This window comes from Ascaphus truei, chromosome 1 (assembly GCF_040206685.1).
Source record: "Ascaphus truei isolate aAscTru1 chromosome 1, aAscTru1.hap1, whole genome shotgun sequence".
NCBI classification, from domain to species: Eukaryota; Metazoa; Chordata; class Amphibia; order Anura; family Ascaphidae; genus Ascaphus; species Ascaphus truei.
In genome coordinates this window covers 38,783,605-38,800,739 of record NC_134483.1, presented here as the reverse complement: position 1 = coordinate 38,800,739, position 17,135 = coordinate 38,783,605, and the positions used below count along the sequence as shown (strand labels likewise).

The following is a 17,135-nucleotide window of genomic DNA, read 5'->3' as shown; positions in this document are numbered from 1 at the left end:
CCCACGATTTTAATGACATGGTCGAAATAAAGTGTTGCAATTGGGATATATCTGTTTGAATTCTGTAACATGTCCCAGTAGCTTGATGTGTGAATGACAAGAACTGTAGTTAATTTGTTGCAATTGCAGTATATGAAATCTGTAAACTAAAATGGGTTTCTTAAAGCCACAGTCCTAGCTACACTTTTTGTTTTACTATATGCAGAATGCGAGTAGCTTTAATGCGAAATAACTATTTAAGCTGCTGATCAATCGGGGAATATCGTCCTCCCAGGGCTATTGAAATGCCTGACTTTTTGACTCTGTGCTGCAATCTGTGGAATGCTACAATATAACACATTACTACGTGTAACAAACACATCATTCTTTTTACAGCTTTCAGATGAGCAATAGACAAGTTTGCTGCTGGAAACATGGCAACATCTTTGTGATACTTTGTTGCCAAAGGGCAGAGCTAAAAAATGTTGGCGCCTGTTTTAATAGAGGAAGTGGATGTGACTGTCTAAGTGGTTGCAGTACGTTATTAAAACTCTATTGAAGGCATTAACAGTTGGCATTGTTTTAAATACAGTAAATATCTAGTATTAACTGATACATATTTTAAAAATAAAAAAGCAAGTCATGCTGCTTTAAGCATACCTGATGCATTGCGATTACTGCATTATTTGTCCCTCACTTTATATAGCAGGGAGTTACTTCATGCACTCTCTGTCCAGTAACCCTATAATGCACGAGGTGTGTGAATAATTTAACAGGCATACCGGTATGCTTCTCATAATGTATGTGACTGATATTCACTTGCTGTGTAGTAGTTTGGGATTTCTGCTACATGAATGGGGCAGAAATGTTTCAGCTTGTAAAAGTTTCTTTAAAACGAAAGTTAAAGTTGAAATAATATTTCCCAGCCCCATACTCTTATCTAACCCACCACTCCCTGCCAAAAACAACCTCCCTCCTCCCCGCCCCCCCCCCCCCACCCCAAAACCTTTATTCCAGTCTTACCTGAGCAGTGGGAGCCATTTCTTGAAGGTCTAACATGGATATATGCATGACGGACCCCTACAAGATATGGACGAACAAACAGGGCCTCGCCAGTTTTTATGAGGAACAAGTGTCAGAATTACATTCGCTATAGGTGTTTGAAGGTTATGTATCCGATGGGAATACAGTTTAACTATATACACCAAGACCTGAAAGAAATTTCCTTAACGCTGCAGACCAAGCAATATCCGGTTCTGTACTATGAGAGATCTTAAAGAGTAGCATTAAAAAAAAAATAAAAAAATGTTTCATGTATAATGACTCACACTTTGTTTTTTGTTTTTATAGCAACCATTTACAAAGTCACATCCCCTTCCTCTTCTGAAACAGGCTCTGGCACACCCCTTTTTGAGCCCTGACCTCTCTAGCAGTGCACCAATTGGTCACATGATTTCCCCCACAGAACGTTGCATCTTTGATCCTTTTCTGCTGCACTCTGCCATTTAGTGAACCCCTGAGTCAAATCTTCGCCAATCGATCACGGGAAATTATCGATCGGCAACTTGGCTAATTAATTATTGCGTGAATTGAATTGATGCACATATTGATGCACATATTAAAGGGGGGGGGGGGGGGAACGGCAGCTTAGACTTTAAGTTGCAATAAAGTGGTAATGCGATTTGCTTTGTAAGCGAACAGGAATAGGTAAAACAAAGATGTTTCAAATACTGAAAAGTATTGCTGAGCCCTGAGTTCTAATCTCCTTCCAGCCTGAAGTTAGTCCAGGTTTCCAGGCATCTGACTGTGCTTTACTGTGTTACCCGATCTACTTTTTGGGTGACATTATGATCCACCGGCAATTAGTCTTAACCGTAGCAAAAATAAAAGAATATTTATAGATGCCGTAATTTTATAGTGTTATTGGCTGTGGTTAATTTTGCCTCGATTGCTGTACTGTATATCCTGGTAGTACTGTTATAAATGTATTTATTGAATGTAGTGTATGGTTCCAAAACTGTGTTGGGTGAAATCGTGTAGATTAGAAAACAGTTTAACATTAGTTTTTTTGTGAAAAGCTAATGAAATGCACATGAAGGAAAAGGGCAATTTGCTACATTCCACTACAGAATGAAACGCATGCGGACGTTCATATGGATGAAATGTTCCAGACGACGATGATCATTTTTTGGATTTGATATTAGCGGAGTGGTGGCATACAAGTACAATATGTCGCCCCTTTAAGTGGATCAATAGTGACGATTGGACAGAGTGGAACTGAAGCACCACAAAGGACACAGTAGTTTTGTGGAAACAAAGCAAACAATACAAGGGGCCCTGGAGTAATACAAATAGACATTTTTGGGGAATTCGACCAAAATTTTTATTTTTTTTTGCACCTTTTTAATCGGTGTGTATATTCCTGACTATCTCTTTTTTTTTTTTTGTTTGCTTTTTAATGCCAACCATATGCATAAACGTTGCTTTTTACAGTTCAAAATACATTTTGGAAAACCCATAATTTATTTATTTTTTGACTATTGAAACGTGCTCAATGAGGGGAAGTGTATGTCTAAAGATGCTTTGAGTTTCTAGAGCCATTGCCCACCAAAATTCCCGTTTTTTTTAAAAGAACAGTACTAAAGTATTTTCTTCTTTTTAGTCCAAGCGGTAAGAAGTTCAGAAGCAAGCCTCAATTGGCAAGGTACCTGGGAAACACTGTTGATCTCAACAGTTTTGACTTCAGAACGGGAAAGATGATGCCCAGTAAATTGCAGAAGAACAAACAGAGACTAAGAAATGATCCACTCAATCAAAATAAGGTTTGTTAGAAGCTCCACTGCGATTTTTAGTGCATTTGTAAGTTTTCGCCTTAGTGTAAGCTTCTTTGTAGAACATTTTCAATGTGTTGCCTGCAAGGAATACGCTTTTAGAACCTGGGCTTTAGAATTGCAGTTATTGCCGTCAGAGCTAAAGGATCATTTGAGGAACAGGCTGGTACTTTGAGATTTACTGCATGCCGTTTGTACAGGGATTTATAGAAGAGCAGCTCCGTGATACTGCAGATGTATTTCAAGCATGACGGCTGGATTGTCAGTGTTATCCTGCCAAACATGCGAATTGTCAGTACCTCAAACTTCGTTTTATGTCGCATTCTGCGGCTCCAGTCTGCCTTCAGTGCAGCTGTAATTCCCTATTATTGAATTGGTATGAGATTGTTCAGATATAGGAAGTGCTTCACATACAGGGCTGCATGTAAAACGTTAATCAGCCAGTGGTGTGCCGGAGAGCACAGTCATGGCAATAATGGCCATATAAATGAGGAATTGGCTGGAGGACCAGAATTGGCCCTCGTGAGTGGATATAGGTAGGGACCGCTTTTTCCCCAGGTGCCTAGTGAACACTTTGGTGAGCCGCATCGGTTATTCTGTTATTTGAAAATGTCAAATAAAATCCTATTATCCTTTTTATGTCTGGTTTGCAAACTGTTGTAGCAGATACCATTCTGTGCTTAGACATGACCAGTTTGTTGGGAGAGGTGAGATGGTAGTATGCGTGGGCTTAGTCCCTCCATGGGAAAGATGGAGAATGAAGGAATGGCTAATATTGTGCATTAAAGGGGTGCCTCGTAAGAGAAGTGCCCCTCACAACTACACACACTCTTGACCGTTTTCTTTCACATCACTGGCCAATTACTACAGTACTTGTACCTGTTCTTGCTGGCCTGTCCCTTCCAATATTTTCAGCCACTGCTCATTCTCTTCACCAGGCTGTTGTGCAAGATCTGTTTCTACCCATTCATGCACCCAATCAGCCCGATGTGCCGAAAAGAAATGTGATCCAAGGATGTAGCAGGTCATTTAAAAATAGCCTTTCTGGGTTTAAGCTGATGAGATGCAAACATTTAGAGGAAGCACAGGAGGGTGATACTTGATGGAAACCAAAGCTAGAGATGATTGTGTTTTAAATTCGAAGTCATCCATGCTCATTGAAAGTGTCCAATGCTTAGTACCTCTGTGTTCCTGCGGGCTCATTGAAATGTGGTTGTTGCAATTGTGTGGCTTGCCTTCATGCAAGTATTTCTGGTGGGTGTATAACTTGCCAAAACCACAGAAAATTAAAATGTGTTCTCTCCTGGAACAATGACAGCTGGGACTGAGCCCTGGGACAATCCCCAGTTCAGAACATTTAGGAACTGTAATAAAAAAAAAACGCATCATATGGTAGTTGCTGCATTTACTCTAAATGCTGAGGGGACCTGAACCATGCATTGCAGAACCTGACGACTCCAAATGGGTTCAATATATACCCCATTAGATTCATGTAATGTAGTAAAGCTGTGGTTATTACCCCCTAGCACAGGCCTGCACAACTTGTACAGTGAGAAGGGCCGAACTGCTCCAAGGAAAAAAGATTTGGGCCGCACGGGTAAAATCATCACCATCCTCATCATCCTCATCATCTCTCCTCCAGCACCTCTCATCTTCATTCTCATCCTCATATATCTCCCCCAGCACCCTTCATCATCATCCTCATATCTCCCCCAAAACCCATCATCAACCTTTGCGAGACTCCCCATCGATCTCTCATACCCCCATCTCTCCCCCTTACCCATACACATAATACTCCCCCTCCACATCAAACACACAATACCACCTGCACACTACACACATCCCACCCCCCCTGCACCTCACATCACTCCCTCCCCCCTGCACCTCACATCACTCTCCCCCCCTGCACCTCACATCACTCTCCCCCCCCCCTGCACCTCACATCACTCTTCCCCCTCTCCCCCCCACCCCCTGCAACTCTCATCGCTCTCCCCCCTCACACGGAAAACAGTCGGGCCCCACAGCCCATTTCAGCAGCCGCCCCCCCAGCCCATTTCAGCAGCCGCCCCACAGCCCATTTCAGCAGCCGCCCCCCCAGCCCATTTCAGCAGCCGCCCCCCAGCCCATTTCAGCAGCCGCCCCCCCAGCCCATTTCAGCAGCCGCCCCAACAGCCCATTTCAGCAGCCGCCCCCACAGCCCGTTTCAGCAGCCGCCCCCACAGCCCGTTTCAGCAGCCGCCCCCACAGCCCGTTTCAGCAGCCGCCCCCACAGCCCGTTTCAGCAGCCGCCCCCACAGCCCGTTTCAGCAGCCGCCCCCACAGCCCAGCCCGTTTCAGACGCCCCCCCCCAGCCCATTTCAGCAGCCGCCCCCACAGCCCATTTCAGCAGCCGCCCCCACAGCCCAGCCCGTTTCAGCCGCCCCCCCCAGCCCATTTCAGCCGCCCCCCCAGCCCATGTCAGCAGCCCCCCCAGCCCATGTCAGCAGCCCCCCCCAAGCCCATGTCAGCAGCCCCCCCCAGCCCATGTCAGCAGCCCCCCCCCCAGCCCATGTCAGCAGCCCCCCAGCCCATTCCATTTCAGCAGCCCCCTCCTCCCATGTCAGCAGCAGCCCCCCCTCCTCCCCTCCTCCCATGTCAGCAGCAGCCCCCCCCCCCTCCTCCCCTCCTCCCATGTCAGCAGCCCCCCCCCCATGCTTACCTGGCGGCGGCGGCGGCGGCGGGGAAGTGCAAGGGATGCGCGCTCTAGCAGCAGACCCGGAAGTTCCGGGTCGCACTACACTACTAGAGCGCATCACCCTGCTGGAGCAGGCTAGGAGGGGGGGGGGGGTGGAGAAGGAGAGAGCTCGGTCACACAGACACTGCTGGAGTGCACTCCTACTTAATGCTAGAGCGCTCTCCTTCTGGAAGGTGGTCCGTCGCGGGCCGCACCGGGTGCCATGCGACCCGCGGGCCGTATGTTGTGCAGGCCTGCCCTAGCATATCCCTTTGTTTGCTCGGCCAGAATGTATGTGCAATGGTTTAAGACAAGCAAGATAAATGAAATGCTCCTGTGATGCTTTCTTGCCCGAACAGCCCATATTCAAAGGGACCTGTGATGTTGCATATATTAATAGAATAACATTATCTGAAAGGTGTTGTGGAATTTAAGTGCAGCAGAGATGTCAGCAGGGGATTCATTTTAAAAGTAATATTCTGGTACAAAGAAAAAAGCAAAGCTTTGCACTCCATATTATTCTTTAGATTATTCAGAAGACCAGGCTATACTCTGGAGCATAATAGGCTTGTTATGGGTAACCATCCATCCCATACACAATTTAAAGATAAAATGAAGGTTATTTACAAATTCAGCTATATTAATGTTTTGCTAAAATCTACAACATAAACTTTATTTGCTTTGTGAACTATAATAGATGAATAAACTTCTGAAATCGTCTCTTCACTACATCTCTGTAGATCTAGAAGGCTTACATTTTTTGCCATATAGTGACTTCAGTGCAACTTCTTAGGCCTCGTCCAGGTTGACTCTGAGCGTGCACTCGCGCTCAGCGCGACCAAACACTTTCCTACAATGTGTTTGTCCTGCGCGTGCCTGAGTGCAAGCAGCTGAGCGCTGTGCGCAGTCAAACAGATTTGATTCTGCCGCTTGTTTGCGCGTCTCGTGAGCGGCTGGCCCAATGAGGGTGAACAAGCTCTGTACCGTCATGGCCACGCCCCCTATGCGTGCAACTAGCAGGACACAAATCGCCCGAGCCTAATGAGCGCCGTATGTCACGGAGCTCGGGTGCCGTTCATTCACCCTGGCCGCAGCCTAAGACTTTCAATACTTCTCTCCTGATCACAAATTAAGTGATCATTTCGTGCATGCCCATAATCATGCCGTTTGTTTGTACGGAGAAAGCTTTTATGTTGAAATCCACTGCGAAGGTAATCATTTTTAACACTTATTTGAAACCATAAATAGAAAAGATGTGAAATAAGTACGGAAATAAAATCATGGAAAATTAAAGCAAAGAGACAGAACTTTTGGTAAAGATCATAATGGTTTTAATCTATATACAGAATAGAGAGTGCCTGAAAGAACTGTAGGAAACTGCCGGTTTCAGAATCAAAATCTAGGGCATATTAGTCCCATGGTATATTTTTAATTTCACCGAAATGATTAAATTACGTGTAACTTTTCTTTTATTTTTAATGTAATCTTGACTTGATTGCAAAATAGACTTATTGACAAATGATATTATGCATAATATTAAGCAGCAGTATTGCTTTTTTACTTTTTGAGAACTCAATCCAATACTTCTCCTTCAGCAGTTTCTTGTTTCTTTGCTGTGTTGGGTGTTGTGATAGTCCGTATTAGAAAGTTGTAGGTGGAAATCCAATGGGTAAAGATGTACAGTAGATTTTTTTTATATAGATTGACCAATTGCGTAGATTTAGACTTGTAACCATCAACTACTGATAAAATGGCTTATTGAAGACTTGCATAATCGTGAAATGAAGAAGCCAGCAATGGTGATATATGCTTACATTGGTTTCAATTTACCAGACTACCTATTTATTACATAAAGAGAATGTTGCCTGTCCAAGTGCAGTAAAAAGTATAAAGCTTTTATTTTTTATATAACAAAAGTATGCAATTGCCAATGCTTTTTCCCCTGTCGGCATCAAGCAGTTTGGGACTACCTTCCTGATTTATACTGCTCTATTGCCACCATTTGTTGGGAGTGGTTGGATGAGCGGTATCTCTGGGCCTAATACCGCTGTAGGGAAGACATATAATGTATGTATCTTGACTGCCTGTCCCTGTAAATGAAGGTGTAGATGTGTCCCTTCAGGAAAGATTAAGTGAAAGCGCTTCAGAACCATTATCACACGTTATGTCGTGTCTGCTGGCTATTTCCCATCCCTGCTTCTCGAAGGTCATTCCTTCTTTCAGTATTCATGTGGCAATCTTCACATGTGCCTAACTACCGATAAGCTTTAAGTTGTGAGGATGTTGCTTAGATGTATTCAACACTGAATATGTTTGAAGGAATCTATAGTGTTGCAAGCTGGCTTTGTACCATGCTCGAATGGATGTTTTGTAACAGACTATGATGTTGTGTAGAAAGAAAGGGACTTATCTTGTCTGGGTGCAGGTAACTGTATTGTATGGCTTTATTTATATAGCGCCATTAATGTACATAGCGCTTCACAGTAGTAATACATGTGGCAATCAAATAAATAACAGATCATGGGAATAAGTGCTTCAGACATAAAAGTAACATTAAGGAAGAGTCCCTGCCCCGAGGAGCTTACAGTCTAATTGGTAGGTAGGGAGAACGTATAGAGACAGTAGGAGGGAGTTCTGGTAAGTGCGTCTGCAGGGGGCCAAGCTGTATGTATCGTGTTCAGAATATCCACAGTGCTATTCATATGTAATGACTGTCAACTACCACTCAAGACGACTTGCATTTGTAGAAAATAAATGGTCAACAGCACTCCCCAAAATGTTTAAGTCCTTATTTTTTATTTTTATTTTTTTTTAATTTTTTTTTACTGAAGATGGATTAAATAAAAGTTAGAGGTTGCTGATGTTTCTGGCCCCGTGGCCCTTTTTGACAAGCGCCTAACGTATTATTACTGTAAATTGCTATTTATAGGAAGGAGAGGGATTTACAAACCCGATTAGTAATTTGGAGTAAATTAGTCGTCATTTTGCTGCTACGGAGGCTGCAAAATACTCTCTCGCATTTTCATGTCACCACATCCATACATATATATGTACAAGCCACTGTGATCTTCTAAATAAAGGTGAAGCTAATTATGCATATTAGACCATGTTATTTACGGTACATGCACATATTTCTTTAAATACATTGTGAGATGCACAATTCAATAAATCGCTAACATTACTGTTGTCATATATTAGAAGAAACAAACACACGGCACACCAAAGGTGAAGATAAAATATTGTGTACAGCACAAATAAAGCAAGTGGACACTTACATTTGAGATGTCTGTAATTCAGTGGGTTCATTAAATGATATGTCCGTGCTGGTGATTAGGGAGCTGGGAGACAGTGTAGTACTCGAAACATTAGATCCCGCGCGCTGGGATCAGCTGTTGTTTCAGCACTGATCTGTCTCTTCTGGGTTTACGTAGCCCGTACGTGGCAGTCTAACGCGTCTCCTTCGCTCCTTAATTTGACAGTATCTTCCTCAACACAAACGGCAGTTACACAGGATGACTCTGTTGATGATCTACCACAACGCGTTTCACACACTAATGTGCTTAGTCAGGTGTCTTGCTTTATTTGTGCTGTACAATATATTTTATCTTCACCTTTTGGTGCGCCCTGTTTTTTTTTTTTTAATTCTGCCCACGGAGCTCGTCTTCGGTGGATTCTTGAGGGGACTGCTTCCACACAGGAGTTGATTTACATCAGGACTTTTAGAAAGCATGAGAGAGAATCAAAACTTTCCTGTCATATATTAATACATAATGTGGAAATAGCACATGAATAGTTTATACCAAACAATCATGACTTGCATACACGGGTCAGTTAGGTCCGTATATGTTAATCCAGTTCAACATTTGAGGATAATGGGTGCTCCAACAATTCTGGAATGTTATCTTCTATCCGTAAATAATAAATGCAGATATAGCTCAACTATGCAGTGGGTGTACTACTAGGTGAGTGAACAAATTCAATATTGCATAACCCTCCTGAAGGTAACAGAAAAGATGATATACTCACTTCGCTGTACCTCATTGGATATAGCTGTATAATAAGAGTCCAAAACTCACCAAATTCTGTAGTAATGATGGCAGTCCATATAGATGAAATAAATCTTCCAAGAATCTTACCCACTCCTGGAGCCAACGGGATTCTTTGTGGGCGTGTCCAGACGCTGATTCAAATCCAAACGGGAACAAAAATATGCAAATGCACAAAGCAGTGCACTGCCTAGGGAGACCGGTGTATAAAAATAGAAAAATATTTATTGTTGATCACACATGACAAACAAGGTGTGGACCCTCCTACGCGTTTCACACAACACAGTGCTTTATCCACCCTAATAAAGGAGTGGATCATAATAATCAATCATGCAAGGTTCTTGACTAAAATTGGGCTTTTCGATTTAACTCCAGAGCAAAACTACTCTCCTATAGTATGTAGATACCATTATACATTAATACTTTCTAATTGTAAGCAAAATGCAAATGATCATTGACAGAAACTTATCAGCTATCTTCTTTGGGTTACATTGTGTCCCTGTGAATTTAACACATGATTATGGCAGCTGGGATTGGGAATGTCCTGGAGATACCAAAATGTGTATAGATTGCATAGAATCTATGACCTGGAATGGCACTCAGATGTATTTATTGCTCAATTAAAAAAAAAAAAAAAAAAAAATGTAGTATGCCTTATAATTCTTCTTCTGCATATACCCGTTGTCCGTAGCTGTGAGAGTGATCAGTTGGGGAAGAACACAATCTAAATGGCCACATCGTAGCTAGGACTATAAATAGTTAATGAAAAGGATACAGGTAATGGTATCAGACCCCAATTGTTCTGTCAAGGGGAAAGCCAGCATTGGGGTGTTTTTTTTTTTTTTTTTTCCGTATATCTGCAGACTTGAAAATTAGGGTAACCAAAATAAAGTAGTGATCTGTTAAAAGGATAGTTTGAGGGAAAGAAGAAAATGCACTGTGAGAATGTAACAGAGTAACCTATTAGTTATGCAAGTATGTAGGGAATGTGCTTCAACAATCGCCTACCTACGTAGCATGTTCTGTACTGTAGGTAGATGGGCAGTTCTTATGGAACATGGTTTGATCCTCCACAGTAACAACGCCTATATAAAATTAGTATTCCCTTTTAAAACCATATGGATATAAAATATTCAGATCATGAATCCAATAGGGTTCCCATTTAATTTGACCACCTCCTTTACGAGGCTTGATAAATCTCAATCAGCTGGAAACAGTCGGCTCACATTGTGCCCAACTTGTACAAAATGAACAGGTACTGGTTTGTCAAAAATGACACCTAATTGTAAGTTTATGCTGTCCTATTCTCTTTAGCTTTACGTATAGTTTCTCCTGTGTACTCCAGTCCACATGGACATTTAATTAAGCAATTCCTATCATCTGTATTACAAGTGGTATAATCATTCATGTTATAACTACATCGTGTCTGGGAACGTGTAAATGTGCAGCCCTTTTGAACATTCCCACACTGTGCACCCTCATTTATTAGACAAATACCATGTGGAACTCCGTTTCAGCCAAGACGGACGTGTGCAATATGACGTCACTTTGTTTGGAATTAGTTGATGAAGCCTGTCACGGGAGACCAGTATTTTTACACCGAAACCACCGGGATCACTAGCACCAGACAGGACAAAGTTGTTGAATAAAATGGGGTTTATTCTGGCACGCCAGCAGACAAAGATGTACAAAACACGATACAATACCAACTGGGGACCTGGGGAGTAGATTCTAGCCTCGCTAGGTGCAGGGGCCTGCTTCAAGAAGGCTTGTCCTATCTGCTTCTCGTCCAGGATCTCAGAGTGCTGATCACACAGCAACCCCTCTAAGATATCTTTCCAGCTGGTCAATGTAAAAGATCAAACTCCTTCACAGAATGTCTCTGTTTCTCTGTCTCTCAGATAGTCCTCTGAGGGTAGATCTCCACACTCCTTTCCAGAGTGTCTCTCTGATGGTAGCTCTGATTTTCTGATCAGCAGCACCCCTTATATAGCCCTCTGTGGCTATCCCTTGCATGGGAGGAGGCTGCTGGCCAATCAGAGCACAGATTAATTTAGAGCCACAACAGCCAGAGGGCGTGCAAAAAACCCATCTCTGATTAAATCAGAGTCCCCTCCATACAAATGAACACATAATCCAATTAACACTTTACAGGGCTGACTCCCAAATCACATCACAGTGCTTACACATAACAAATACAGACTCTGTTCTTACAGACATGAAAATACATTTACACATTCCCTGTTCTTCCCCAGATATTTAAAGTACATTTGGCCAAAATAAGCCTTACAAAGGTGGCCAAGTTACATAGATTTTAGGGTTAGCTAGCTAGGCTTAATTTCAGTTTTGTGATGCCAGTAACCCCTATCGTCACAGGCCCAATAATAATTTTTAGTGTATTATGCAATAGGATAGCATTTATAAGGTAACATCTTCTCTTTCATTTTCTATTGACATTTTCTATTGGCACTTCAGTTTTGGAAAGCAGCGAATTTCTCTGCAGTACTTATGAGACGTCTGCTGCAAAATAGGACTAAAAAAAATTCTTCACATTCAAGAGATTTTACATTTTTTAAAGTCTCATTTTACGGCTGAGCTGTGTGAGTATTCAACAGGTTTAAAATGGGTATATCGTCAAGCAAAATGTTACCTTCCTAACCATGCGAGTCTTTTTTTTTTGTTTTGTTTTTTTGTAGGGTAAACCAGACTTGAACACAACTTTGCCAATTCGACAAACTGCTTCGATCTTCAAGCAGCCGGTTACCAAAATTACTAACCATCCCAGCAACAAAGTGAAATCCGATCCCCAGCGAGTAATTGAACAGCCCTGTCAGGTAAGCAGTTTAATTAACCTCTTAATTGTCTTTTCCGTATAACTTGCCATGTGTTAATCCCCCAGGTGTGGCTCAGAAGCAGAATTTTCATTGGAGGTGATTTTCACTGCAGGTGATTTTCACAGGACCATATGCAACATTGCTTCTACTTCAGGTTGAGCAGGAGCTTAACCCGAGTATCAACTGGGTATCAATACCTCTTTATTTTCTGCTGTATAATATATTTTTTATATATTCTGCCTAATAGAGTTAGGTGGGAAAAAAAACAATGTCAGGAGGAAGGGCTTGGCACTATGGATCCACCATTGGTTACAGGAAGAGAATGCAGAATAAATTGGGAAGCCGACACTGAGAAACTAGAAGAATAACTGTACGGTCAGGTAGCAGCCATCAAGTGTGATAAGTTACTGTATAATTGTCTGTCAAATATTGAACAGGTATACAAAAATAAAGTGGTGGTCCTTTGTTGGTAGAGAAGTGTGGCTACATTTCTTAATTTCTAGATCCTTAAATTTGAATATAGTTATACATGGAATAGCAATAACGTGACAGAAGTAAAGGGCTCCTAATACTAAAGGTATGTTTTAGAAGGAGCTTTTTTGTTTACACAGTAAGGACTTCAACATAACATAAGTTATTTATCTTTTTAGGGTGTGGTGTGTTTGTAGTCTTTTATCAAGTTCATAATTCTGGTTTCTCCCTTTTATCAAGACACTTTGTGGTAACCATTGTAGAAGAAGACATTTGTAGACGATATTCAGATGATGAAACAACTTTTTTTTTTTTTTTTTTTTTATGTATTTTTTTTTTATTCTGGGGACAATTTCCCTGTTTTGGTCAGGTTATCATGTTATCTCTCTCCATTCTCATCCATCGTTCTTCTTTCTAGCCTAGTACGGCCAATTTCTTTAGCTCTTTCTCTTTTCTGACAGTTATTTCTTTCCTAGATTATTGTTGTTGTTAAGCCAGCCTTGGTACACATTTTACTTATTTTCTCATTTACCTCTATTCACTTCTTGCCCCCCATACACTGCCCTTCTTTTTGCACACACTCCTTCCCCCCATCTTTTTCTATCGCAACACTCTCTTCCCCTGCCCAGCGCATCTTTTAAGCTGCAGCTCTTACAGCAACATGCTGGGGAGGTCAGAATTACAGCCAGTAAAAAGGGAGGCGCAGTGCATGAACTGTGCTATAAAAGGTATCAAGGGAGGGAGGTGCTGCAAAGAAACACAATGCAGGCATGAGATGCGGCTTCTACTTAGTCGCAGGATTCTTCTTTATCTCTCCATTCACGTGTGTGTGTGTGTGTGTGTGTGTGTGTGTGTGATATTTTACACACACACTTTAATTCCGTGAGCATACATAGTTAAGTCCGTTTATCATTAATATTTTTGTTCTCAGATATTTAATTAAAGGTGCAATCCCAACTACTGTAGCTGGCAAGGAAACCTCTTGTAAGGAATTTCACGGTGTGATTTGCTTCCTGAAACAAATCTAACACTGCTACTAGCATGGATCTTTTTAAAGTGAAGTTTTTCCGTGGAAGTCGCCTATACCCATTCGTGGGTGAAGAGGCAGAAAGTAAAGTAAACTGCTACTAGCAAACGTTTGCCTGCTTTCATTTATTTGGAAATTTAAGTTTCTTTTCTCTTAGGGGACTATAATTGGGCAAGTGTTTGTCAATCAAGTGTTCTCTCTACCCTTGTCCCAACCTGTCTTTATCAGAGAGCCAATAAAGAGAAGGGAGAAGTAGGGAGGGGCTCTGGCTGTACAAGCACTTGCTGAACTCTGACATCAGACAATGGAGCAGCCAGATTACATCAAACCCCTCCTAAATCTCAGGTTCCCATGTTGCTAGCTTTAACACATGATTAAAAAAAAGTTGGCACATTTGGGTAACAATGCATCAATCACACAGATGTAACAATCCCCTTAATATGTCACTGGCAGTAGTTCCTTTTGCCCTAAGAGGAATTTCCCATTTATGATCACTTGAACCACAAGTAGAAACAGTACTTGAACACGTGTCTTTGATGTGCTCTTCAAATGTGGGCAAAAAAAAGAAAGAACATTGTTGGATTTTGTGCACCAACATTGTTACAAATGCTTTGTGTTTTTTGTTTATTTTAATGTGGATGGCCCAAAAAATGTAAGTGAACAAATATGCACCAGAAGTCTGTGAGAAATATCAGACTCTTTCCATGGTTCAGTTTTACAAGCGAGGTTGTATTTCAACCCTAAAACTTTTTTGTCCCAGTGAAAAATAAATAATATCCAAACTTAAAGGTGCCAGTTCTGTAAGTAGGAAAACGGCAGTACTAATTATTGTCTGCATTGTGATTGCCAGTACTTGCGTTGTCTGTAATAATTGGCAACCTAGTAGCTTATAAAGGGGACAAATGATGTCATAATGCACGTCGACATCACAAATGCCCTAAACTTTACATCATATAGCAATATAAACTATGCAATTGAAATAGGTGTTTTTTAGTCATTCAATCTTCATTCCATATTGCTTTTACATTGGGTTTTGTGTTTCACCAAACACATTGATTCTTGCCACACCGGTTACTTAACTAAGAATGAAAAAATGGATAATGCCCAAACTGGAAAGGGCCTAAATCTTCATACAATTTAATGTGTAGGCATCTTCTACAACCCAATAAATCCCCTCCAATGCAGCTGTGTGCGTTGTTATGGACTGGGCATTGTTTAACTATCATTTTCAGCAGGTAGCGGTCACAAGTCTGTAGGAATCCAGACTTTGTTTCTCAATTAACAATGTTTAAATCACTAAATTAAACCCAGTTCCTTTCTGAACCTTCAAAATCACATTTCAAATCCTGAAACCACTCACTGTTAGGTACGAGCTTATCCTCCTGTCACAACAGAATACAAACCTTTGGTATATTGCCAGACATTTTCAGTGATCATGCAATAGTGTATTGTGTACGTAAAATCAAACGATTAAAATCTAGCCCTAAAGTTATGTTCATTAGAACATTTAGAAATGTTAACCTTCAACTATTTCTTGCTGACCTTACCAGCTGCTCTTGGCTCTTTTCAGTCAGAATTGAAAAAAATCTGTGTTATCCATGCTCCATTGCTCAGGGTCAGTCTGTGTCTGCTATCTTCCCTGTGTTACATCCCATCTTGATTTTTACCGCTTTAGAGATGCTTTGTGGAATAGATGCAAACTAACTGGCTCCACGCAAGGTCTCAAATTTCTACAGAATACGCACACAAGACAAATTAGACGTGCAAAATCGCAATACAATTTGTATCGAAACTCATCAAATTCTGGAAGGTAATCACGGGGACCACCTAGGGACCCCCACTGGCCTCTGGCATCAATTCCTGTGCAGATTCTTTATTTATAATCCACATTTTTATAACAATAAACACAACACAGTATAATATAATATAGTACATTACAGTACGAATACAACACAAAAACAAGTCCTATAATATGCTATCACACACTGACAATTTAAATGATACATACCTACTACATACAATCACGAAACCAAAAAAAAATTAGATTAAAATAAAATCTAAAAAAAAGTCAAGCCCGTATTTAATAATCCAAATTGTCCCTATTTTTCCCATTTTGGCAGATGATTCCGCTCCCAAATCTTTTCACAATATTCTATTACCAGTGAACTCTGACCACGACCGTCAGAGAAGCTCAAATTTTAACTTGGTCTCCGTGGTTATATTTGATAGTTGTTTCATCCTCATAACCTCCCATATTCTCGATTTCCATTGTCCTATAGTGGGTGCATCTAGCTTTTTCCAATTGGCAGCGATCAATAATATTTTTGTGTCCTGTAGCCATCAAGAATTTTCCATTATCGAAAATGATGGGATTTTGTATGATGATTGTGCCATTGCCAACACATTCAATCAATACTTTGTGGAGAGTGCTACTTCCTTATCAAGACACAAACCCGATGTTAATATGGAAGGCCAAACTGAGCACACACCTATATATGAGTACCCCTTCCTTACTGTACTCAAGAATTCCAATTTAACTCACTGTTTGAAGAGGAAATTGTACAGGAGCTCCTCCTAAAGCTAAACCATCTGTGGCCGGACCAATTGTAATCCAAGTTCCTATGTCTTGGTGCCCTGTCATTGCTAAACCAATTGCCTCTGTAACAAAGTCCATTTTGTCTTCTGGTCAAACCATAAGGCCTGGAAAAACGCTAGTTATCCCTGTCTTCAAAAGGGGTGACAGACATTGTCTCAATCTAGAGACGCATCTCTATTCTAGCTCTATCCAAAGTCATGGAAAATGTGTTTATTTCCAACTAGGCAACTCTTATAAGAAGTCAATTTCTATGTGAATTCCAATCTTGCTTCTGACCAAATCACTCCAAAGTAATGAACTTCAACATTTTGTAACAACATTGTCTTGTGCAATATTCCTAGATTTTGCAAAGGCTTTTAATACTGTTAATCACACTATGTTAAACAAGCGCCAGTATTCTGGTATTGGACCACATGCTTTAAACTGGTTTAACTCTTATTAATCATCAAAGATCCCATGTGTCTATCTCAGGCTCTAACTCTAACCACTTGGAAATTACCTTTTGGAGTCCCTGAAGGCTCTGTTCTGGGACCCTTACTCTTTTTTGTCTTTATAAATTACCTACCCACATTTTGTATGACCATTTCTCTGCATATGTATGCTGATGATACTACCCTATATGCTTATAGTCCCAGCGC

The 17,135-nt window shown here is 41.2% G+C and overlaps 1 protein-coding gene across 6 annotated transcripts in view; it reads left to right on the top strand.

The window, feature by feature from the left end:
- MBD2 (methyl-CpG binding domain protein 2) overlaps positions 1-17,135 on the top strand; it is an 88,840-nt gene that overhangs the window by 26,480 nt on the left and 45,225 nt on the right. For 4 of the 6 annotated variants that reach the window (XM_075586447.1, XM_075586428.1, XM_075586457.1 and 1 more), the window contains exons 2-3: positions 2,642-2,801; positions 12,266-12,403. In XM_075586447.1, coding sequence (XP_075442562.1) covers positions 2,642-2,801; positions 12,266-12,403 — 298 coding nt within the window. The remainder of the gene's footprint in view (positions 1-2,641; positions 2,802-12,265; positions 12,404-17,135) is intronic. The other 2 variants (XM_075586466.1, XM_075586478.1) reach the window with 1 other exon arrangement.